Source organism: Panthera leo, chromosome D4 (genome assembly GCF_018350215.1).
Source record: "Panthera leo isolate Ple1 chromosome D4, P.leo_Ple1_pat1.1, whole genome shotgun sequence".
Taxonomy (NCBI): Eukaryota; Metazoa; Chordata; class Mammalia; order Carnivora; family Felidae; genus Panthera; species Panthera leo.
Window position 1 is genome coordinate 93,293,069 of NC_056691.1, and position 23,775 is coordinate 93,316,843.

Here is a 23,775-nt window from a genome sequence, read left to right on the forward strand (position 1 = left end):
GCCTCCCCATCGGGTGGTGTTCTGCCTGTTGGTCTTGGTCTGTGCGATGCCCTATTCCCCAGCAAAAGGCCTGGCCCAGGGAGACGCTCTCCAGCCAGGGCTGTGCCCCAGCTCCAGGATTCTAAACTTTGCTCCAACCCCACAGCACCACCACTCCCCACTCTCCCTGGTCCCACCAAGCGTGCCGACTTCCAGCCTCCCACGCTGCCTGGGGCCCAGCCCTCCACCCCGAGTCCTCTCTGGGACTGTCTCTGTTGGCCAGTTAGCTCCTATGGGGGTCCCTGCAGCTAGGCAGGTCTGAGAAGCATGTATTGAGAGGGTCTGGAGAAACCTGGGCCCACTCCACCCAGAACACTAAAAACACCCTCCTCCTTCCCAAGTTTGGCCAAGCAGCATTTCTCACGGGCTTGACTCTTCAGGAGGGATGTACTTGCATCCGTTGCCTGGATTACAAGCAGCCCCAGCTCCCCAGCTCCAAGCTGAACAGGCAGTTCTGTGTCTCCTGTTGCCTCTTAGATTCCGCTGGGTTTTCCTGCCAGCCGTTAGCACTGACTCCAGGGAAGTGGTCTGCCTGCTACAGCCTTGCTGCAGGCTCCTGTGGGTCAGGTGGCTTTCCAAGCCACACAGGAGGCGAGATCCCTGAGGTTCCGCCCGTTCCTCGTCCCCTCCCAGGCGCCTGGCCTTAAAAACGGCTCTGGTCCAGCCAGAGTACCAGACCCCAGAGAGCAAGCCCAAAGTGCTCCTCCCCCTACAGCTCCCACTGTGTCAGCCCAGAGACCAGAAGTGCTCACGGGGGTCCCTCTTCCCCCAAGGGGGTGGCTGGGAGGGGAAGCAGGGCAGGCGGGGCTACGGGAGCGAACGCCTGGACCACCAGACAGCAACGTGTGGGGGTGCCACACAGGACTACCCCATACCCAGGCACAGATGTCCTGGCTGGGCTCCCGCTGTACCTTCCTCCTCGCTGCCAGGGCCTCGATGGAGCCCCACAGACCCCACCCCTGCTCCCTGCTTCTTTGGCCAAGGACCACACAGGGAAGGCAGAGGAGGCCTTGTCCAGTGGTATTTATTGAATCCATCATCAGAGGCAAGAAAAAACTTGCCGTTCATCACAAACGGGGCGAGTTGAGGTCTGCAGTTGGGGGGTGTGGGCTGGGAAGGGCTGGAAGTCCCACAGAGGACAGGCAGCCAACCTAGCCCTTCACACGTGCACCAGACACCTGCCGGCATGGTGTCCAGCGGGACTCTGTCCATCCTCCACAGGCAGTGCCCCCAAACCAGGGCTGCAGAGTGAGACTCGGCCTCAAGGGAAGCAGGAGACCCCGGCGCCCTAGGCTCAGGCCAACCCCAGGAAGGGAGGGTGGGATATGGCAGGGCAGAGCCCAACAGGGCAGCGAGAGGTGGGGGGTGCAGAGTGAGGGCGGGCTTCTGGGCACTGCCCGGCTCCCAGGGCTCAGCCTTGGCCATCCTGGCGGGGCTGGGGTCAGAAATAGAGGGCTGGCTCACTTCGGAAGTCTGAGAGGTCGTTCTGACTGGCAGGGGTGAGCTGAGAGAGAGGGACAGAGAGGGAGCCAATGGGACTCATCCAGGCATTAGAGACACCCCCCACCCCGGGCCTTGGGTGTTGGCCCTCCCAGCCGCACCCCTGCTCACCATGACCTCCTTGGGTGTGGGCTCCACCTCACTCGGAGCCTGCTCCAGTGTCTGTTCCTGCCATTTACTGAAGGCCACAGAGTGTTTTGGAGTGTAGCCGGACAGGCCTGTGGGCCAAGAGGCACATGTGTGGACGTGTGGCCCAGCTACCCACTGGGCCGCCCATTCCCACACGTGGGCACTCACCTGAGCTGCCGTCCGGCAGGTGAGGGCTCTCGGGCCCCACGCTGTTCACAAAAGTGGCTCGGGGCAGGAACAGCGAGAAGGGCTTCTCCACCACCCCATCTGAGCTGGACTCCTCCTCCTCCTCCTCTTCCTCCTCCCCCTCCTCCTCCTGGGCCTCAGCCTCCTCCTGTACTAGCGAGCTCTCAGGAGGGTACTCAAATGTGGTCTGCAGGCGCTTGTCATTGAAGGAGATCTTCATCTAAGGACAGGAGGTACATCAGCAGGGCTCTGCTGCCTGGCTACCAGGGGTTAGCCAGGCTGAGCCGGGCACAGTGACCCTGGAGGGCACGGTAGAGGTAGCCCCAGGCAGGTAGCAGAACACGCCATCAACCCTTCAGAACTGAAAGGTGGGGGGGCTACCCCTCATCGGAGACCACTCCTTTACCGGCACCCTGCAGGCCCGGGCCACAAGGACCCCAGGAAGGTTGTTCTGGCTGCCCATGCAACCCAGGGCCAGTGTGTCCAAACACCTGCCTCCCAGACCCCACCCATCCCCTTTTCCCCCCAGGCCCAGGGTCACATCACCTCGGGTAACCAACCCTGCCCAGGGACCAGACCTTAGCCAGCACCAGGAGCCCAAAGTCTCAGTGTCTCTAGAAACTTCTATGGCAGCTCCTAGGGTTGAAGGGCTGCCTTCGCAGGGGAGCACCAGCCACCTAGAGGCTCTATGGCAGGAGCAGGGTCTAAGTGAGACGGCACTCGGGGGCCCACCTACTCGGGTGCCCTACCTCCTCAGCCACCAGCAGTGTGTTGTTGGCTGGGGTCTCTCTCCAGGACCGAGTTCACATCCTGGCTTGCTAGGCACCCGAATGACGCTTCCTGCACAGCTCAGCATGGACCAGTGCTGCTGGGCAGGACGGGGCACACACCTAAGGCCACGCCCCCGGGGCGCCCATGAGGTGACAAAGCAGGGTGGCTGGCATATGCCAAACCCCAGGGGGGCGACACCAAATGCCATCACCCCATTTTAAAGACCAAGTCAGAATTAGACCCAAGTGGGGGTCGCGCTGACCCTTTCCTCCCACCTGGGCTGTCCACTTGGCCCTTGTCTACCCTGCCCACTCTGCAGGCTGCAGAATTTCATGCCTGAGCAAACCCTCTTTTCTCCCAACGGCCTCAGAGTGCAGACGAGGCTGCTGGTGTGGAGAGGAAGCAAAGTCAGGCGCAAGCAGGATGCCAGGTGGACCCTCGCACTCCCTGACCCAGGACTCCACTCCCCACTGAAGCCACAGGCCCACCAGACTTGCTCAGCAGGGTTCGGCCAGGCCCAGCAGGTTGGTAACGAATACGAGAGGCACCAGCCTGCAGCAGATGGGAGCGGCCCTGCAGGAGCCCGAAACATTAAACTCCTGAGCACAAGACTCCAGCAGCCAGCTCAAGTTCCCCTCCTCCCCTGGAAGGAGCCGGAGGCAGGAGCTGGGCCCCCAGGCAGAGAACCATGGGGCCCAGCGACAGCAGGACATGCAGGGGCCTCACAGGAAAGCTGGACTCGCAGCCTGGGCAGCAGAGGGGGCCCCGGCACTGGCCTCAGGGGGCAATGCCAGGCTGAGCGAGTGTCCCCAAACAAGGGCACACGCTCCAGCCGCCCCCTCCCACAGCCACACGCGCACACACAGCCCCACGCGGCCACCGGCACCCCCAGCTCGTGTGCTTCCCATCTCAGTGTGGTTCACACGCAGACCTGCTGGGCGAATCTCAGGCCCAGGCCCAGTCGGCTTTGCCCAGCCAGCGGCACAAACGAACAGTCGGGGACAAGAGCAGATGAGTGCAGATCACCCAAGTCAGGCAAAACCAAGAGATACTTCCTCCCGTCGCGTGAAGGCACGCTGTTCCTCAATCTGCCTGGTCCCCACAGCAGGCCCCACCCAACCCTCCAGCTGCCACCCCCGCCCCAAGCCTAGCAAGACAGAGGCCTAACCCAGGGGCCTGCCCCTGACCCAAGGCCCCACAGTGACCAGGGCGTCCAGTCACCCCTGGGTACACAGCATTGTCCCCAACGACCCTGAGCCCTCCAGGCCCATCCCCCACCACCGAAGACACAGGAAGGGCTGGCTGCCAGGGCCCGGCCGGATTAGCATGCCCTCATTAGTCCACATGACCAGCTCCTAGCAGGGAGACCGAGGGGGCTGGGCTCGCACAGGCACTGAGCCTGGCACAGCCTGGCCGGGCAGGGGCGGGGTGGCGCTCACAGGCCACTGTCTGCGCCCAGCTGGGGCCCAGGGCTTGGGTCACATCCGCCTCCCTTCAGTCTCCACACTCCATGGCCTGGTGGGGCTCACAGGCCTCCTTGTGGGTACAGGTCTCTGAATCACAAGACACCCTGTGACAAATGCTGCTGGGGAGGGCCAGCCTCCAGACCCCAGGCAGATGGGCCGGGCGTGGCCAGGGGCTGGCACTTGCACGCACCTGGCTCTTGGGGACTTTGCCCTCTGTGCCAAGTGCAGTCGGCAGGTGGGTCCTCGGTCGGCCCACCTTCCAGCTCTCACAGGCCCTTTGTCCCCCTCACCCTGCCCTACCTGTGCACACCCAGCTCGGGTTACCGAAGGGCGTCCACCCTGGACTCTGGTCAGGGAGCCGGGTTCAACCAGTCCCCCTGCTGGGGGTGAGCACCCGCCCTGTCCTCACTCCCTGGCACACGCCTGCCTCCTCCCATCCCCCACTCAGTCTGCGTTCTCGGGGACAATGGGACCACCCCACACAGTCTCTGCCAAAGCTCCCACACTGCTTCCGGATGCCCCAGCCCAAGGCAGACCCTCTGGCAGTGGGGAAGCTGAGTGAAGCAGGGTCCAGGCCTGCCCGGTGGCACCTGGGCTGTAGGAAGAACATGAAGGGTGGGTGCCTACAGGAAGAGCTGGGGTGGGGGGAACAGGTAGGAAGCGGGGGAAGGAGGGCAGAGGGGACACAGCCATGACACATCGGTGGTGGCGGGCACAGCGTTGCACACCGGCAGGGAAGCAGGTGACTGGGGCAGCCGCACCACAGGTCTGGGGACTGGAGCGAGGCTGAGGGCCAAGCCCCGGCCAGCAAGACTGGGGTGTCTGGGTGGCAGTTACTCCCTAAGTGAGGGCAGATGGCCTAGGGTGTCATAGATTGAGCCCTGGGGACACTGACACACTCAGGCTGGGCAGAGAACCAGAGGGTAAGGAGGGGAGGAGGGCAAAGGCGAGGGGAAGGAGCCACCAGAAAAGCAGGAACCTGGCCAGGTGGCACCTCACAAAGGGGAGAGGCCCTCAGCACCAGCCCACCAACCCCGAGGGAGGCAGGTGTGGAGAGCAGCTGGACAGTCCCACTCAGCAGCACAGCCTGGGGGCTGGGGCAGAGGTGAGAGGGGGCATGGTGATGATGCCCCCCGCAGCCAGTCCCTGCTTGGCCATTAAGGGAGGGACAGATAGGGCATCAGCAATTCTGCCAAGAGACAATCAAGTAGAGGCGCCCCCCAATCCCCGGCAGGCCTCCCAGGCACAATGGCAGGCTGGGTGCCCCCACCACCAAGACGGGGCTGTAGCCCTCCAAGGCCCAGCAAGGTCACAACACCCTACACGCACCTGCCAGCTCAAAGGCAGGCTGTCCCGACAGTCCCCCTGCAGAGCCATACCTCACCTGCCCCCTGGAAGACCCCAGTACCTCCCAGCACTACCCTGGTCAGCCAGAGGGCCCCAAGGTCCCACTAACCTCCAGTCCACTAAGTCCCTAGTCAGGATGGAGACAAACAGGACAAGGGCCCAAACCATAAGCTGGCTGGAGTGGTACAGGTGAGGGCGAGGTCCCGCAGCCCAGGGCCTGGAGGGATGGCCGGAGGACCACCAGGGAACGGATGAGACACAGGGGACAGCCCGAGCCAGCGGACTGCCCCGAAGGACCGGGCAGCCCCACACCTCTGTCCCACTCAACAGGAGCTCTGGCTCTTCCTGCCGGGCAGCTGGTGTGGGGGTGGGGCAGTGCCCACAAGGAGGAGTCACCTCCAGTAGTCACGCTGCTCTGGCAGGGCCCTGGTGAGGCCACTCGGCTTGCCAGGCATCATCCATCTGGACCCCCAACTCCCTCAGGCTGGCATGGAGACCAGGCCAGGGCCTGCTTCCTCCCAGCACTTCCTCCCGCCCTTCTCACCCCAACCCTACCACACAGGACCCCCACAGCTCTTTCCCCAGCTGGGGCCAGATGAGCAAGGCTCTAGAAGCAGAAACCAGCACTCAATTCCTGCCCCACAAGCTCCACGACCTCCTGCCACCCTCAGGTTCCCCATCTACAAAGTGGGGAACTGTTATCACCTCCACTTCTTGGGGCCAGAATAGAAAGGTACTGCTTCCTAGAGTGTAGGGTCAAAGGTCAGGAAGCAGGAACGAGGGGGAGGGGTGGTTTAGAGCCTGGAGGTGGGGTTGATGACTGTGTCTAAGGGTAGGAGGGAGGGTGGGAGAGCTGTGGCACTAAAGAGAGGGTGAGTCAAGGTCAGGCAGGCAGGACGGGCCCTCCGGAAGTACGAAGAGAGTTGGGTGTGGATGCCTGTCTCAGCAGATGGAGACGGCAGGAGCCCCGATGCCCTCACCCAAGGAGCAGGGTGTGATCACGGAGGAAGACAAGTCCAATTCATGTCAGAGAGAGGAGGTGGCTTATGTGATTGGACGACCAGCAGGCATCGATGGGGGGGGGGGGTGCTTCCGTGGACATAAGGCACATCACCACCCCCATCGCCCAAGGCAAGTGAGGCCAATGGCAGAAGTAGCTTCAAGGGTGAGCCTGGAGATACCACTGGCTGACACAGAAGCTTGCCAGGCACCATCTCGGTTCCAGGGGAAGACACGTCTGCCCCATGCCTGCTGAGGGGGGTCATGTGGGGCTGGCCTTGGAATTTGCCCCAGGGCCAGACACAGGTGCTGGAATGACCAGGAAGAATCTGAGGAACTTTTTTTTTTTTTTTTTTTTTTTGTGCCCAGAGGGTTCCGGGTCGCTGAGCAGCTGGGGACTGAGGCTCCAGCAGGGCTCCTGGTCTTGCACCTGGGTCTCTCTGTCTGAGGCCTGTCCTCCCCCATGAGAGGGAGAGTCTACACTGCTCCTAGCAACACACCCCGGCCCTGGCACACACACTAGGAGTTCAATAAACACTTGAATGAAGCCTGGTCCTGCTGAGCACCAGGGCAGCCTGCCTTCTGCGGAGCTGGGAGCCCCCCCCACTCCCCGCCCCCAGCCACTGAATAGCTCCCAGCACTGTGCCCCTAGGCTGACAGTGGGGTAGGGATCTGACCACACCCAAATCACAGGTCTCCTGCCCCTTCCCACTTCTGTCCTGGCACCTTTGGCCCATGTAGGCCAGGACTCCAGAAGACCACGGCAGGCTACACCCTCAAAGCCAGGCCGGAGTGGAACCAGCAGGCACAGGACTACTTCCTGCAGCTGGACCCTTGATGAGACAGGTCTGCCCTGCCAATTCCACATGGAGCCTCGAGAACAAGGAAGCAGACACGGTGCTGGCGGGACCGACCCTCCCCGCCAGCCTTGCGAAGTACACCATCAGCAAGCTGTCTTCTCTGGGTCATTAGGGCTCCCCTGGAACCCAGACCAGGGATCTCCCCCAGCCCAGCTCCCTCCAGGAGCATGCACGGCCACCCAGCCCCAGCTCTCCTCTGGTCCACACAGAAGCCATCCCCCAGCCAGGCCAGTTGTCCTGGGAAGTGGGCACCTGCTACACCCACAGCTCTCTCTCCCCCGCGCCCAGCCAGCACCCCTTCCCCTGTGCCCCCTGCTGACCTTCTTTCTGGAGGAGCCGGCCTTGGTGAGACAGGATTTCTCCAGGGCCAGGTAGCCACCGATCACCTCAATCTCATGCACGGTGGGATAGCGCTTCTTCAGTGAGGTCCCCAGGGCAGCAGGGGTCTCTGACAAGCTGCCTGCCTCCTCCTCCTCCTCCTCGGCCTCCTGTGGCCCGGGCTCCCCGTTGGCCTGCAGGGACCCCGGCTTCCTCTTGGGCACCACGGTGAAGGTGTTGCCACCTCGGTGATGGAGCCCTGATGGGTGCCCAGGCCCGGTGGGGTGCGGGTGATACCAAGGAGGCCCCCCGGCTCCCGAGCAGGGCAGTTTGGCTCGTTGAGGGACCTCATCCTCCGAGTCCACCTCATCAATGAAGGTGACGGGCAACCCTGGCCTCCCAGGCTCCCCACCATCCTTGGCCAAGCTGGAAACCCCGAGGCCCTGGGCAGGCTTAGCTTCTGCAGCGGCTAAGGGACACAGGGGTGGTGAGGGCAGCCTCTGCCGCCTAACAGCCTGGTTCACAAGGGTGGTAGCTGGCCTGGGGCACCCCCCCTCGTCGACCCCCAAGGGGCTCCTCCCTCCAGCAGGCACGCTATCCCTTGCAGGCACCAGCTGGGCTTCGAGCTCCAGGCGTTGGGAGGCCCAGCCAACCTCTCCCTCTGGCAGTCCCCCCACCTGCCTCCCTTCAGGAGGAGGGGCCCCAGAGGCCTTGCGCTTAGGGATGAACATGAAGGAGTTTCGGGAGTTCACACGGAGGCTGGCCAGGGCCCGGGCCTGGAGGTCCCCAGCGGGGATTCGATCCATGTCTGGCTTGGAGGCTGGCCGTATCTCGAAGGAGTCATTGGCGCTGGTGGCCGCGGAGACCCACTGGCGCTGGCTGGGAGTGGCACTGGCAGAGTTGGTCATGGGCAAGGCCAGGGACGCGGCTGGAGTGGCACTGGGGGTCCCGGGGCTGGGGGGCGGGTGGACCGGGGGCTCCCCCGACTCCACCTTTGGCTTCCACTCGGCCGGCCCAGGCGCAGAGCCCGCGAGGCCGTTGGCAGCACCCGCCCGGGACTCGGGGGCCGCAGGCCCGTTGGGGAGCGGGCGAGGGCCAGCGCTGTGGTGCAGGCCCCGAGGGTGGACGGTGAAGGAGTTGCTGCCGGTCTTCTGCAGGAAATCGCTGCGCCGCGTCCCGGGTCCTGTAGCGCGGCCCTCGGGCTCGAAGCGGGCGGCGCGCTCGCCCACGCGCGGGGCGGCGGGGCCGGGAGCGGGCTGTGGGTGCGGCGGCGGGGGGCGGCCGCGTTCCGGACTCCCGCGGCGGCGCGGCGCGGCCGGAGCGTCGAACTTCTGGAGCAGACGGCTGACACGGCCGGGTGGCGGCGGCGCCTCATACACGAGCACCTCGGCTGCGCGGATGCGGGCGGCCGAGCCAGGGCTAGGGTCCGGGCCAGGGTCCGGGCCAGGGCCCGCAGGCTGGAAGCCGGGAGCTGACTCGATGATGAGGATGTTGTCGGCGCGGATGGTGCGCACGCCCGGCACGCGGCGGTACAGCTCCAGCAGCTGCTGCACCGGCCGCGCCCCCGCCGGCCCCTCGCCCCCGCCGCGCCGCGCCCCGCGCCGCCGCTCCGATTCGAGCCGCATGAACGGGTTCTCGCGCAGCGGGCCCAGGCTCTCGGCCAGCACGAGCCGCTCGGCCGCCGGCCCCGAGGGCTCCGCCGCTCCCGCCTCGGCCCCGGCCCCCGCGCCCCCGCTTAAGGCAGCCAGCTTGGCCCGCTTACGCTCCAAGATCTCCCGTTTCCAGGCGGGCATTGCGGCGCGGGGCCCCGGGCCCGGCCGCCCCAGGCCGGCCATGCTGCGGAGCGGGCGCCGGAGCCAGCGCGCGCCGGGAACTGCGGCCGCCGCCCGGCGCCGGCCTTCTCGCCGCGGCCACGCCCCCCGCCCGCCGTCTACGGCGGGGGGCCGGCTCGGACCCGCCCCGCGCCCGGCGGCCCCACCTACGACAGGGGAGTACGGCCGGCCGCGCTGATTGGACACCGCTCGCCCTGACCTCTCTTTTCCGGGGACTTAGTTGGATAGCGCCGGTCTCCGGAGCCAGTCCCCATTGGGGAAAGGGCCTCTTGGGCACGCCCCCGACCCCTCACGCCGCTCATTGGCGGCCCCACTTCCGCCTCTGCGCCATTGGTCTGCAGCGACCGGGGGGCGGAGCCCGGAGGGGGCGGGTCCTGGCGGGCAGTCCCAGCCGGACCCCCGGGCCCAGAGCGGTGGGTGACCTTGGCTGGGCTCGGCCCTTCCTCATCGTGCCAGCACCCAGTCCACCTGTTCCTCGCGCTCAGAGTGCAGTGGGAGAAGGGCCTTTCCAGGACTGGAAAGCTGTTCTCGCTCCCGTGAGTGGTACACGGGCTGTGCACCAGCCTCCTGACTCCATTCAGGGACTGCCCACCTGTGGTCCTCGGTCTTCTGCGGACTTAGTGGGGATGCCAATGCCGGAGATCCACCCAGTGCTGAGGAGTTGGTTTCTCGGGAACCCCTAGCTCTTGCCAGCCCCCAGAACTCACCCTATTACTCAGACAATTGGGAGAAGTGCTACTCCGCACTTTGCCATCCAGGGCCCGCCGAGCAGGGACAGGAGTGCAAAGCTGTGAGGAAGCACAAAGCTCCCCGCACACAGCTCTCTAACGCGGAAGGAGCCACAAAAGCCACACTGTGCATTTCACCCTGTTGCCTCCCCACGCTACTCCTCTTAACATCTGCTGAACTTCCCCCATTCCAAGGCTGGAAGGGGTGCCAGTGACCCCAAGAGCACAGCTTCTTTGCCCACATGCCATGAAGAAGCTCACTCCCAGTTGAGGGCTGCACAGCACCCACCACACTCTTTCAGGCCCAGTGGAGCCAAGGGGAGAAGGGGAAACGGGGGCACGGACACAGAGATGCCGCTAGCCTTCCCCTCCTCTCTCCCAGTAATGGCACTACTGCCTGCTGCATCACTCACCTTTCAGGGACAGGGCTCCAAGGACACCTGGGGCTCTGCATAGAGCGGGGGCACGTTTCAACCTGGGGTGCCCTTCTCAGCTTCTGGGTCCCGTGGTGGTCTGCACTGACCGACTTACACCTCTCCATTCTGTTGAGCCGAGAAAATAAACTGGATTTCAGCTTTCGGAAGTCAAGTGTTTCCTTCCTCGGCTCTCATCAAATCACCTTTCCAAAGGAAACTAAGCCTTCTCATGCACATCACCTCTACAGCAACAGGATCACTCAGTCCTGAACTACAGAACACAACAGGATACAACACATGCGATCTAAAAATAACATTAAAGGGAAAAAAACACTCCCTGGCACTTGGCTGGCTCGGTCAGAGAAGCGTGCGACCTCTTGATCTCGGGGTCGTGAGTTTGAGTCTCACATTGGTTGTAGAGATTATGTAAATAAACTTAAATAAATAACAGTCCATTTCTAATGTTCAGCTTGTATCTGACTTTGACGCAATTATGCCAATACTGGGTAGAAAACACTTTTATAGCCGTGGGACACACCAGAACAGTCTCCAACTCAAGCATCTCAATGGTTCAGGCCACGCAGCATCCATTCTAGGCAAAGGGTCACAAAGCTGCTTCACCAGAATAAGACTGCAAATTTGTTCTAGAGAGGGCCGGACAGTAAATATTTTAGCCTAGTGGTTCTCACCAGGGGCAGTTTTGTCCCCCAGGAGACTTGTTAATGTATGAAGACACTTTTGGTTGTTACAAGGGAGGCATGCTACTGGCATCTAGTGAGTAGAGGCCAGGGATGCTGGCCAGGGATGTTGTATTCTACAATGCTCAGAACAGCCCCTCCCCCCGCCCCCCCCCCCCCCAACAAAGAATGGCTTGACCCAAAAGGCCAAGAGTGCCAAGTTTGAGAGACCCTGGACACTGCAGGCCACATTCACTTTCTGTCACATGTTCATGTTTATAATCCTTTGAAAATGGAAAAGTTACTCTTAGCTGAAAGGTAGTACAAAAACAGACCTCAGGCCATAGTTGGCTGACCCCTGCTCCACAGCAAGGCCTACAAAGACTGCACACCGGCAGGAAGACAAGGTTCTGATGTCACACAAACCATTCAGCAGGTCCTCAACACAGGCCTACCCCATGATATCTTCACCCTGGCTCCCCAGGCAGGAAGCAAGGATTCCCCAAGGGAACACCCCCCCCCCCCCACACACACACACATTGGCTAAAGAAACTCTAGTGCATTCCTGTCTCCCTACAGTCAGCTCTGTAACCAGCTACATCGCACAGCAGGGACCTTCTCAGCATTCATATTGTTTCACCCTCAAGAGGTCAGGCAACCACTGCGCATCTCAGCAAAACATTCTCTTATTTTATTTTTTATCTCAGCAAACGTTCTCATTTGGCACCTTAAACTAAACACCTCAGGCCAACAAATGTGGGCCAAGACCATTTGCAAGTCTCGATGCCTATAAGCATCAAAGCTGTTCCTCTCTCTCTGGTCCCTTGAGGGAGGCCTAAATCTGTCTCAGGTGTGCTAACAGTGCTGGCCACAAGGTGGTGGTGGAAAAGTTGTGGACGATGCAATCCGCTGGGATAGGAAGCCAAGCAGCGCTTCATAAGCAAAGTTCTCTCAGGCGACAGATCTCCAAATAGGGTCCCAGTCGTGCTTACTCAACATACTCCTGTCTGCCTGAGCTGGAATGAAGAAGAGGCCATCCTCCCCAGTGGCTCAGGGGAGGAGACACAAGCTGGTTTACACTTTGAGCTCAAGCATCTAAGTCTTGTCCAGATGGAGGGGGCAGTGAGCTCTTAGGTTAGTGCTTCTGGGCAGAGGAAATCCATAAGACCAGCTCTGCAGCCCTTGCACAGAGAGTACTTTCCCAGGATCCATAAACATACGCAGAGCCCATCAGGACATTTTACTGTCAGAGAAATGGCCTGGGGTCCTTCTCAGGATCTCAATTCAGGGTTAGCTATTCAAAGCATGAAATAACAGGAAATACATTTTAAGGATCAAGGCTGCTCTTTTTAGCCCTGCTGAGGGAACAATTTCAGACATGGACTGGTAGAAAATTGGGCACTCGCCAGGGCAGGAGCTGGCTTTCCTTTCAGACCCAGACTTCTCCTTTGGTACGGTGGAAGTAGGAACTCAGCTTGGGGTCCAGCATGCTAGCCGTCCAGAGTTCACTCCCGCCTGAGGCTAGTTGACCCGACAGGCGCGGATCATGAGCAGCTGCAGGAGAATGAAGACCGGAGACGTGATCAAGCCGAACCAGAGCTCCCGAGTCTGCTCCACCAGCTTCTGGCACAACAACATCTCGAAGACAAACTTGAGGCTAAGAACCGTGAGGACCCAGAAGAGGCGGAGCACTGCCAACCTCTTCTCTCCGTCCTGGAAGAGGCGCACGGACACGATGGTGGTGAAGTAGGTGCTGAGCCCATCAGCGGCGAAAAAGGGCACGAATACGTTCCACCAGGAGAGGCCGGGGGCCAGGCCGTCCACACGCAGTGCCAGCAGCACGGAGAACACCAACAGGGCCAGCAGGTGCACGAAGATCTCGAAGGTGGCGAAGCCCAGCCACTGCACCAGCTCCCGGAGCGAGAAGAGCATCGCGCCGGTTGAGCGCGGGCCGGGGCCCGGCCGAGCGTCCCACCGGCAGGGCTGCGCCTCCTCTCCCCGTGGGCCTCGCCGGCGCCCGCCGCCGGCGCCGCTGCGGCGAGCACGAGGCAGCGAACGGCTCCGCCTGCCCCGGCCCTCGGTCCTGGCGTGTCGCCAATATCTTGGCCGCGGCCCGGGACCCAGCACCGGCCGCTAACGGATACCCACCCCCCTCGGTCGCCATGCCCTGCCGGGCGCGGTCTAAGGGCGTCACTTCCGGCCACCACCGGAAGTCGGAAGTCCAAGCTGGTCCAGGCCACCTAGGCTTGCGGGATCTCTTAGCTGGTCCGGTGCTTGGGTGCCGGGGTTTCCCGGCGCGCCCGGATGCCGAGCCCGGGGCTTCTGGTGCTCTTCGGCAGCCAGACAGGCACGGCCCAGGATGTGTCGGAGAGGCTGGGTCGCGAGGCTCGGCGCCGGCGGCTTGAGTGCCGGGTGCAGGCCCTGGACTCCTACTCGGTGGTGAGGGAGCCCTAGGGCTTGGGCGGTGAGACCGAGCAGGCCGGGGGCGCCAGCCCCCAGAGCCCTCGACCGCAGGGCACCGTGTGTTGTGTGAGAGCGGACCGTTCCATTATGGCGGGTTTAGGGGGCAGGAAAACTTGGGGACAGTGGCAGGGCTTAGCACGTGGAGAAACGGGCAAGGTGGGAGGATGGAGCCTGAAAGGGCAAAGGCAGGCCGGCCGCTCACGGGTGCTTCGTGACTCCGTTTGCCATACCCCCCGAGTGAAGGAGAGGGGCCAGGCTGCGGAGAGCATACCTACTTGCTACAGCCCGAGGTCTTAACACATGTGTCTTTTTGTTGAGGTGAATCTGATTAGTGAGCCCCTGGTGATATTTGTTTGTGCAACTGCAGGCCAAGGAGACCCCCCTGACAACATGAAGGTAAGGCTGACCTGAAGGCTTTCTTTGCTCAGCAGCTCAGATCACTGCCCTGGACCCTCACTGTTTTCATTGCCTGGGGAGTCCAAGAAGCACAATGAACAGTTGCCCTCCTATATCTGTTGCACGTTAGCCGTGGATTTGGGAGGGAACTGGGGGCTCTGGCTGTCCTCCCTAATAAACTGTTCACAGGCCACTAAATAGCCTTGTTCTCCATTTTAACCTTTAATATTTTCTCCAGGGCTATATATGAATCTGGTCTGGGTCTTGTGAGTGTTTCAAAATTGTTGGACCTTCCTCTGGGAACATTCTTCAATTCTTTGACCATCTTTTGAACACACATTCTATTCCAAACATGATCTAGTGCTGGGAATCCAGCCAGGAACCTATTTCTTTCCTCAGGGAGCTCACAATATAGCAAAAGCAACAAGTTTAACAGGCAGTTACAATACGAGGAGATACATGCTGCCAGAGAAAGTGCCAGCCGTTATGAGGACATTAATAAACGCTATCTAGCCCAACCTGGAGGCTCAGGGAGAGCTTCCTGGAAGAAAGGAGTGTAGGCTAAGTCCTGAGGATAAGTGGGGGCTAGCCAGGCACCAGGAAACTGGGAGCAGCCTGTGCAGAGGAGAAAGACCAGCTCAGGGAAGAGCAGAAAGCAGTTGAGGATGACAGAGCCAAGGAATGCATCAAGGGGGGGAGGGGAGACGAGAGGCAGGAAGCCAGACCTGATCCCAAGAAGCTGGACCGCCCCAGCAAGGTGGATGGGCTTGAGGTGAAGGGCCATGCAGTCCACTGGGCGACAGTCATATTTGTGTTCTAGCGAAACTGCTACGTGTCGACGGGGAGGGCAGGCTGTAGGAGAGCAAGAACAACTCAAGAGGACGCACAGTGAAGGCAGGAGGGTGGCAGACAGCAGAGAAAAACAAGACACCTTCCAGAGATGTTAAGGTAGAATTGAGAGGACGTGGAATCACACAGGCCTAAAAGCTGGGAACAAAGATGAAGTCGAGACAGGGATTCGGGCTCAGGGACCAGAGTGGATGGTAGTTCCATGCACAGAGATGGAGACCAGGAGGGCCAAGGGCTGGAAGTCATCCAGGGGGAGATACAAGGTAGGTGTGGAGCTCTAGCAAGGACCCTGGGCGAGGCATGAGAAAGCCCCTCCCTTTCCCCTGGGACAGGTGGCCCTGAACACTGAGGGCATGGGAGGTGGCGAAAAGCCTGTGAGGGGCAGGAAAGTGGCTCCAACAGCAAAAAGAGGGAGTGCCCCAAATCCAAGGTCAAGGCAGGAAGGTGATTGTTCTGAGAGAAAGGTCTCCAGCACTCAACGCTGCACAGAAGTGAAGTAAGATAAAACCTGAGCAGAACTGGTAGGGTTTATCAGCAAAGGGACCGCTGGTGACTTTGGGGAAAGCGGTATCAGCGACTTACTGGGGGAGAAGCGAGGTCACAGGGGAGCAGCAGGTATGTGGAGAGAATCTTAAGGACGTCTGTACATTAAACAATCACCAGAAAGATTCTGGCTGTGAGTGGGGCTAAGGGGTTGGAAAGAAGGTGTTAAGGTGAGAGAAACCTGTTAAAGGCTGGTGGTGGGGGAGAAAGAGGCTCATGACCGAAGAGCAGGGTCAGAGCAGGGGACGATGGGAGACATGGGGCCAAGACCCCAGCACAGTCAGGAGAGGTCTGAGACAAGAAGAGGGACAGGAGAGAAGGCAAGTGTGAGGGGATCAAAGGCAGGAGGTGAATTGTGGATGCCCGTGACACAGGACATGGGAGGGGAAACAAAGACCTCTACGAGGTCAGCTGGGCTGGGGTGCAGACTGGACATCAGAAGCCAACAGCGTGAAGGTGGCGATGGTCACCCTGGATGAGGGTGCACAGCGAAGACTGCAGGCATGGACACCTCCACGGAGGTGGTCAGGAGGGGCCCTCCCCGGCCACAGTGCGACCTGCAGGCTCCTGGGAGAGGCTGCAGACTGAGGTCCCAGGAACACGGAGGAGGGGGCGTGGCACCTGCTGAAGACCAGGCTTAGTGACCAGCTGTGTACTAAACAGGAAGACACTGGCTGCCTTGCCTCAGTCCTCAGAACGCTGTGGTCAGGCACATGCTCCCGGCTAGTGGACCAGAGGAGCCCTCTGTGGGGAAACTAACCACAGGCAAGTCCCGCAGGATCCCGGCCACGAAACGCACGTTGGGTGACAGGCCCAAACTCACAGTTTTCTGTCAGCGTCTTAAGTACAAATAGACCACGAAGAACCACCATACCCTCAGGTACCCTGGAGGAGTAGAGGCGGAGCAGGCCGTCCAGAACTCGGCACCCACGGGACAGGAAGGAACACACAAAACAGGGCAAAAGCTGGAAGCGCTGGGAATGCTCTTTAAGACGATAGCAGGAAAACTTGAAAAGATCAGAGAGCAGAGTTGAGAAATTCTCCTGGAAAGCGTAACCAAAAATGAACGAGGAACCAAGAAAGGAAATAGCAAAATTCTAAGATCGTGTTAGTAGCCTCGGAATGAGAAACAGTGGGGAGAAACTGACCAAAGAGAGCAACTGACAAAACATCCCAGAACTGAAAAAGGGTCCACCGGGTCTTGGGAAGGGCCCATCTTGAGTGGAATGGCTCCCGCCAAGGCACATCATGGTGGGTTACGGCTCTCGGGGATCGAGAGTGCCCAGGTAGCCGGTGGGGGACAGAGGGGGACACATGATGCTGGTTTCGTGGCCCAACTGAACCAGCTTGGAGCAAGGACTCGGGCTCTGGAAAAACCATTTCCACCAAAAGTGTGCCCTGCCAACCTGCCAGTCACTGTGAAGGGAGGGCCCAAGCATTTGCAGGTGCAGAGTTGTGAGAAGTGTACCTTCACTGGGAAGGATATTTCTGGCAAGCTTCGGGAAACAGGCCTTTGAGGAGGAGCATGCAGGAGAGGTCTCCAGAGGCAGAGAGTGTAGTCCCCAGTTACTGGCTGATGCAGCTCAGCCCTTGGGGTGTGGTCCAGGGTGGTCCAGGACCAGTGAGCAGAGCTGTGCCCCAACAGGGCCCCTCCATGCCAGTTATGAAGTACAAGGGACATGGAATGCAGCTAAAGCCTGGACCACATGTGAAAGTTGGTGTCCAGGGCTCAGGTCACCACGGGCTGAAGGTGATAGGGAGCTGTATTTGAAAAGTGCTTCTGGAGGCCTGTGGGGAGGCTGGGGCAGAGTGGGCCAGACAGGTTCCGATGAGGGTCCCCGGAGGGAAGAAGAGGCACCTGGGCTGTGACCTTGGGGGTCTGGCTGTAAGGCCCCTGGGTTGGCCAGATGCATGGAGGTGAGGGTGTCCTGGGGAAGGACACAGGTCTGGGTCCTTGGCCGTGAGGGTGGCAGTGAGCACAAAGCAGCCTGATGGGGGCCCAGGGCTAGAAGAAGGCTCCAAAAGAGAAACTTGGTTTGATGGGATGAGACTAGGACCACAGAGGGGTCCTGTGGTGCCCCGAGGTTCAGAGCTGAGAACAGAGGGGTCTTTGGGACATGGGGCTCAGTGTGAAGGGAGGAAGTGGTCCCAGGGGCAGCCTGAGCAGGAGCAGGTGCCACTCCTGCCCTGGGGAGGCAGCGGGGCAGGTGCCAGTAGCCCTCACAGGGCCCCCTGCCCAGGAAGGGGTGGGGCTCCACACTCTGGTGGTGGCTCTGGGGCAGCTCTATGGTTTGCGAGTTTCTGCCTTTTTCCGAATCTTTTGCCATTGTGATAGAATAAAAAATGGTCTGGTTTCAGTAACAAAGATCTGAAGGAACAGGGAGGGTCTAGGTTGTGGCTCCTCCCTACTCCACCCTAGGGCCCTGGTGGCCCAAAGCAGGGCCTCTAACTTGGCTTCTTCTGGCTGTAGAACTTCTGGAGGTTCATATTCCGGAAGAATCTGCCACCGACTTCCCTCTGTCAGATGGACTTTGCTGTTCTGGGCCTCGGGGATTCCTCTTACGCCAAGTGAGTAGGGGCAGGAAGGCTGCTGGCCTGCAGGGACTGCCCTTGGGGTTGAGCACAAAGTCCTGGTGGAGGGACAGGTGACTCAGCCCCCAGGGCTCCTTCTAGACTTTGGGCCATGGCCAGGCTGTGGGGACCATTGGGGAGCATCTGGGCTTGAAGGGTGAGCAGAGCACAGACAGGAGGCTGGCAGGACAGGAAAGTAGGCACCAAAACTCCAGGGTGGGCCCAAGGTGTCTCGTAGGACAGGAAGTGACGTCTGGAACTGGACATCAGGGGCCTCAGGCAGCACCATAGGCTGACACGTGACTTAGGGCAGCAAAGGCCTACCTGGCTCTTCCCACTTTTCCATGAGAAATTTGGGCTCACAAAGACAGCACAGTGGGATTAGGCAAGGGGCCCAGAAGACCCCCCAGCCCCAGGAGCCACCTCCAAGGCCACTGCTTCCCTGGGTATGGTGGCATGACCACCTCGGCCTTGTTCTTGCCAATTTTCAGGACCTATCTGTATCCTAAGCCAAGAATGATGTTGCTTTGTGTGATTTCTTAAAGAAGCACTGAGGAATTTGTGTGTGAAGGTTCGCATGTCATTAGGTCACTGAAACAGTCCAGCACAGGGCGGGCGGGGTGGGGGTGGGGGGTCGTTGGTCGTACCAACGCTTCCAAAGCCAGATACAACAAGGGCAGGACTGTGCTCGCTGAGGTGAACAGGGCAGCGCGACCCTCCTGTGCCCGGGGTTTTGTTCTGTGCACAACATAGATGTTGGTTCACGGCAGCACAAACACGGGCATCTTGCCAACAGTGCTCTCTGGGAGGGGTGTCATTTGAGGCCCGGGGTCTTCTGCTTCTTCGGGGCTGCTTGCCCTCTGCCCTCCGCCCAGGGCCTGCCCAAGCAAGCCTGGCTCTCTCTCTGTAGGTTCAATTTCGTGGCCAAGAAGCTGCACCGACGGCTGCTGCAACTTGGGGGCAGCGCCCTCCTGCCTGCGTGCCTGGGAGATGACCAGCATGAGCTGGGGTGAGTGGGGTGGGGGCAGCTCTCCTGCAGGCCCGGCCAGGGGCAGGGGCCCCTCAGGACAGCGCGCACATGCTCTCTCTCCAGGCCCGACGCTGCTATTGACCCCTGGCTGCACGATCTGTGGGAGAAGGTGCTGGGGCTCTACCCGGTGCCCCCTGACCTCGGCGTGATCCCCCCCGGAGTCCCGTGAGTGTGGGCCTCGGTGGGGCTCCCGCAGGCGCACTTAGAGCGGCCTGGCCGCGGGGCCACTTGTGAGGCTCTGCTGACGGCCTGACGGGTGTGTGTCCTCCCTACAGTTTGCCCTCCAAGTTCACCCTCCGCTTCCTTCCGGAGGCCCCCAAGATGTGCTCTGAGGAGCAGCATGTGGCCGGTGCGGATCCCCCAGGTCCCCCTTCAGAGCAGCAGCCCTTCCTGGCACCCATGGTCACCAACCAGAGGGTCACCAGCCCCTCTCACTTCCAGGACGTACGGCTGATCGAGTTTGACATCACGGGCTCTGGGCTCAGGTGAGGGGCCTGAGACACCAGGTGGGTGGTGGCCGAGGGATGGGGGGGGGGGGGGTACCGGCCGGGCTGCAGGGAAACACATCCATCCGAGGACCGCCGCCCCCAGCCCTCCCCTGAGCCCCCAGTGCCCTGCCCGCACCCTCCCTCACTTTTCCCGTTGGCTTTCCCGTGCAGCTTTGCAGCTGGCGACGTGGTGCTGATCCGGCCCCAGAACCAGGCCAGCCACGTCCAGCAGTTCTGCCGGGTGCTGGGCCTGGACCCCGACCAGTACTTCACGCTGCTGCCCCGGGAGCCAGGTGAGCCCGGGGACCCCGGCTGCGGCCACCCTCTCTCTCCGCCCTCCCGGGGCCCGCGGCCCGCCCAGCCGTGTCCCGACCCCTCACAGGCTCCCCGCTTCCTGCCGCAGGTGTCCCCTGCCCCACGCAGCTGCCCCAGCCCTGCTCCGTGAGGCACCTCGTGTCCCACTACCTGGACGTCGCCAGCGTGCCCCGCCGTTCCTTCTTCGAGCTCCTGGCCTGTCTCTCTCCCCACGAGCTGGAGCGGGAGAAGCTGCTGCAATTCAGTGCCCCCCAAGGTCAGGAGGAGCTGTATTCGTACTGCAACCGGCCTCGCAGGAGCGTCCTGGAGGTGCGGGCAGGCGCGGGCAGGCGCGGGCAGACGGGCAGGCCCAGGGCTCTGAGCCACAGAGCCCACGTGTGGCGGTGCTGGCCGGAGCCTAGCCGGGGCTGTCTCTGCCCAGGTGTTGTGTGACTTCCCACACACGGCTGGAGCTGTTCCCGCAGACTACCTGCTGGACCTCATCCCCCCGATCCGCCCGCGGGCCTTCTCCATCGCCTCCTCTCTGCTGGTGAGGGCCTGTCGGGCAGAGCCCGGGACCGGCTTCAGGGATGCCGGGGTCGCGAGGGGCGGGGGGGCCGACCCTCGACATCTGCCCCGCGTCTGGGACCGCCCGGGGGAAGTGGGCGGAGTCTGAGGCCGGTTGGCGGGCAGGCGGCCCGTGGAGCACAGCACCCGCCATCCCATCCCCAGGCTCACCCCTCGAGGCTGCAGATTCTCGTCGCTGTGGTGCATTACCGGACGCGCCTCAAAGAGCCCCGCCGGGGCCTCTGCTCCTCCTGGCTGGCGTCTCTGGATCCTGGGCGAGGTGACCCCTGCTTTCTGGAGGGGGGGCGGGTAGAGCCCCGGGCCAGGGCCCCCGTTCTCCTCTGTGCACCACAGCCGGTCCTGGACCGGGGCCCTGGTCCTCAGAGCCTCCTCACGCCTCCTCCCTCCTGCCGTAGGACCTGTCCAGGTGCCTCTGTGGGTGCGGCCCGGGAGCCTGACCTTCCCGGAGACACCGGACACACCCGTGATCATGGTGGGTCCCGGCACCGGTGTGGCCCCTTTCCGAGCAGCTGTCCAGGAGCGGGTGGCCCGGGGTCAGACCGGTGAGCACGCAGGGCCTCTGGCAGGGTGGCAGCTGGGGCTGCCTGGGCCGAGCCTCACGGGCCTGGGTCCAGGCTTGAGGCCACCTGTGATCCCCCAGGAAACTTCCTGTTCTTCGGCTGCCGCTGGCGCGACCAAGACTTCTATTGGGAATCTGAGTGGTTGGAGCTGGAGAGGAAGGGCTGCCTGACCCTCTTCACAGCCTTCTCCCGGGAGCAGGTGGGTGTGCTGGGCAGGGCGGTGCCGGCAAGGAGGGGGCCAGGCCAAGGATGCACCATCCCCATGCCCCGCCCCCGCCCCCTCCGCTCCCCCTCGCCTCCCCCTCCCCGTAGGAGCGGAAAGTGTACGTGCAGCACAGGCTCCGGGAGCTCGGGCCGTTGGTGTGGGATCTGCTGGACCGCCGAGGCGCCTACTTCTACCTGGCGGGGTGAGCCTGGGCCCCCGGGGGGTAGGGGTGGGAGCCGGCCCTCCGGAGGTCCCAGCCCTACTGAGCCCTCCCGGCCCGTCCCTCCAGCAATGCCAAGGGCATGCCGGCAGATGTGTCAGAAGCCCTGACGTCCGTCTTCCGGGAGGAGGGTGGGCTCTCCGGCCCTGATGCAGCCAACTACCTTGCCAGGCTCCAGCGGACGATGCGTTTCCAGAGTGAGACGTGGGCCTAAGAAGCCATCCTGCCAGCCTTGGCCACTCTAAACGCTGCCCTCTGGGGGGGCTACTGTCACCTTCCACCCTGCCCCCTGCACAGCCTCACTTCAGTCAACCTGGGGTCCTATACCCAGCCCTGACATCGCTGCCCACTCACCACCCCACCCCTGCCCCCATCCAGGGTTGCAGGCTACTGCCGGCCTTTCCCCACTGGCCCCAGCTTGGGTCCTGGTCAGGATGGTCCCTGGGCTGCCCCACCCTGCATAAGGACGGGGCCCCAGGAAGGAACGGGCAGCCCGATGGGCATCGGGGGCTCCCCAGACACCAGCTTCCAGACAGCATGCGAGCCCGGAGAGCCTTCTGAGGTTGTCCCAGGGGACAGCAGTTTCCCAGTCCCCCTCTGCCACATCTCTGTGCCCACCCACAAAGTACATGGTGCTGTCTCAGGGCCTCGCAGGGCCAGGGCTAGGGCTGGAAGGCAGGACCAGGGGAGACCCCCAGCTAGCACACTCTTTCCTCACCCTGTTCCTGGAACGCCTCCGTAATAAACTGTGGGCTCTTGTTGGCTGTTTCTGACCTGCTCTTCCTCGTGCCTGTCTGGGTGCCTCGGGGCGTGTGTGGGCCCACAGTGGTCTGGACGGGGACAGCAGTCGTGGCGAGCACAAATGCACCACAGCTCAGCCGTCTTTGCTGCAGTAGTTTTTCCGGGTCTGACTCTGCGATGTGTCCTACTTGCCCACACTGTATGGGCTCTGCCCGGACTCCCGACAAGCAGGGGGCAGCCTAAGCGGGCCCTGGAAGGAAGGGTGAGGGGAGGCCCTGGCCAAGTGGGTATTGACCATTCCTTGCCAGTCCCGGGAGTAGCGGTCCCGGGAGTAGCAGTCCCTCCGGTGGGAACGGGGCGGGGGGTGGGGCAGCCATTGTCCCCGCCCCTGGGAAGGGCCTTCGGTGCTCCGAGGGGAATTCCTGTAGGAGGAGTCGAGCCCTCCCGCCTACCCACAAGGCTGCTGCCTGGAGTCCGCCTGTCTGTCCGCCAGTTGCCGACACACGGGTGGGCCGAGGCGGCCACGTCCGGGCTGGGGCAGATCCCGTGAAGACGGCATCCGTGGGCCCAGGAGCTGCCCGGACCCAGCACAAGCGCTGGGGCCCAGGTGAAGTTGACTTTCCGGGGTGGGGCGAGGCTGCGGCAGTTTCGAGGTCTGTGCCGGGCCCTGCCCTCACCCAGAGGGCCGCACTGACCTTCACGGCCCCAACCACCCTCGTCACCACCCTGGGGACCCCACCCACCCATCCTGACCCCTGCCCTGGGGCCCCCACTCATGGCCCCCGTGACCTCAGCGCTGGGCTCCCCCGTCCACCTTCCACAGGCCCCGAACGCCTGGCCCCCCCGCACCCAGGGCTGGCAGATGAAGAGGTGGACGGCAGGGTTCGTGGGAATACCCAGGGTGCAGGGGCTGGAGACAGTGAACCCCTCCTGGGGGCCACAGCCACAGCCTGCCCCTGGGCTGGGAGAGCAAGGGAGGGTGAGGAGGGGGAGCCAGCGGGGGAACCCGGGCAGGAGGAATGCCCCATCTGCACGGAGCCCTACGGGCCCAGCGAGCACCGCCTGGCGCTGCTGAACTGTGGCCACGGCCTGTGTGTGGACTGCCTGCACCAGCTGCTGGTCGCGGCCCCCAGCGCCGACCTGGGCCGGGTCTGCTGCCCGCTCTGTCGCCAGAGGACACCCATGCTTGAGTGGGAGATCTGCCAGCTGCAGAAGGAGCTGCTGCAGGCGGACGGGCCCCAGGGCCCACGGCCCCCCACGCCCCCTGCACCTGCCCGCCGCGGCCCTGGGCCCTGGGCGTCCCTGGAGCACCGGTACCAGCTCCGCTTCCTGGCAGGACCCGTGGGCGGCCGGGGCTGCCTGCCTTTCCTACCCTGCCCGCCCTGCCTGGGTGCCCGGCTCTGGGCCTTGCGGGAACGGGGACCCTGCTCCCGCCGCCTAGTGCTGCTGGGCCTGCTGGCCCTTGAGCTGCTGGGGCTGCTGCTCATTTTCACGCCGCTCATGCTGCTGGGGCTCCTCTTTATGCTGCTGGACCGCGCTGGCCACTAAGCGGGGCCCGG

General features: G+C 62.4%; 3 protein-coding genes across 12 annotated transcripts; 1 reads left to right on the forward strand and 2 right to left on the reverse strand.

The window, feature by feature from the left end:
* Positions 1–1,045: 1,045 nt before the first annotated feature.
* On the reverse strand, positions 1,046–9,479 carry TPRN (taperin). The gene is made up of 4 exons (XM_042912313.1): positions 7,618–9,479; positions 1,837–2,074; positions 1,651–1,757; positions 1,046–1,543 (listed from the first exon to the last, which is right to left on the reverse strand). The coding sequence occupies exons 1-4, from the start codon at positions 9,448–9,450 to the stop codon at positions 1,481–1,483; spliced, it is 2,241 nt and encodes a 746-aa protein (XP_042768247.1). The 5' UTR covers positions 9,451–9,479; the 3' UTR covers positions 1,046–1,480.
* Positions 9,480–11,938: 2,459 nt separating this feature from the next.
* On the reverse strand, positions 11,939–13,422 carry TMEM203 (transmembrane protein 203). Its single transcript, XM_042913062.1, has one exon. It carries the CDS (start codon positions 13,198–13,200, stop codon positions 12,790–12,792), a length of 411 nt encoding a protein of 136 aa, XP_042768996.1. The 5' UTR covers positions 13,201–13,422; the 3' UTR covers positions 11,939–12,789.
* A 66-nt stretch (positions 13,423–13,488) lies between these two features.
* NDOR1 (NADPH dependent diflavin oxidoreductase 1) lies at positions 13,489–22,248 on the forward strand. 10 transcript variants are annotated; one of them, XM_042913059.1, is made up of 15 exons: positions 13,615–13,797; positions 14,099–14,127; positions 14,948–15,075; positions 17,990–18,087; positions 19,001–19,099; positions 19,184–19,285; positions 19,396–19,605; positions 19,780–19,901; positions 20,012–20,232; positions 20,345–20,452; positions 20,635–20,749; positions 20,886–21,032; positions 21,131–21,249; positions 21,363–21,457; positions 21,545–22,248. In XM_042913059.1, exons 4-15 carry the CDS (start codon positions 18,044–18,046, stop codon positions 21,687–21,689), a joined length of 1,527 nt encoding a protein of 508 aa, XP_042768993.1. In that variant the 5' UTR covers positions 13,615–13,797; positions 14,099–14,127; positions 14,948–15,075; positions 17,990–18,043; the 3' UTR covers positions 21,690–22,248. The 10 variants fall into 10 exon arrangements, with proteins under 10 accessions (XP_042768995.1, XP_042768985.1, XP_042768986.1 ...); XM_042913060.1 differs by having other exon boundaries at positions 13,619–13,707; positions 14,064–14,127; XM_042913058.1 differs by having other exon boundaries at positions 13,623–13,707.
* Positions 22,249–23,775: the final 1,527 nt, after the last annotated feature.

What these genes read in the sequence shown, in the direction of transcription:
- TPRN (XM_042912313.1), bottom strand. Translation starts at nt 9,450, where the DNA reads ATGGCCGGCCTGGGGCGGCCGGGCCCGGGGCCCCGCGCCGCAATGCCC. An exon ending in CCGGCTCCTCCAGAAAGAAG is followed by an intron (nt 2,075 to 7,617) that starts GTCAGCAGGGGG and finishes TCCTGTCCTTAG; the next exon opens with ATGAAGATCTCCTTCAATGA. An exon ending in CCTGCCGGACGGCAGCTCAG is followed by an intron (nt 1,758 to 1,836) that starts GTGAGTGCCCAC and finishes CTTGGCCCACAG; the next exon opens with GCCTGTCCGGCTACACTCCA.
- TMEM203 (XM_042913062.1), bottom strand. Translation starts at nt 13,200, where the DNA reads ATGCTCTTCTCGCTCCGGGAGCTGGTGCAGTGGCTGGGCTTCGCCACC.
- NDOR1 (XM_042913061.1), top strand. Translation starts at nt 13,573, where the DNA reads ATGCCGAGCCCGGGGCTTCTGGTGCTCTTCGGCAGCCAGACAGGCACG. An exon ending in CTCGCAGGAGCGTCCTGGAG is followed by an intron (nt 20,233 to 20,344) that starts GTGCGGGCAGGC and finishes GTCTCTGCCCAG; the next exon opens with GTGTTGTGTGACTTCCCACA. An exon ending in GGTGGCCCGGGGTCAGACCG is followed by an intron (nt 21,033 to 21,130) that starts GTGAGCACGCAG and finishes GTGATCCCCCAG; the next exon opens with GAAACTTCCTGTTCTTCGGC.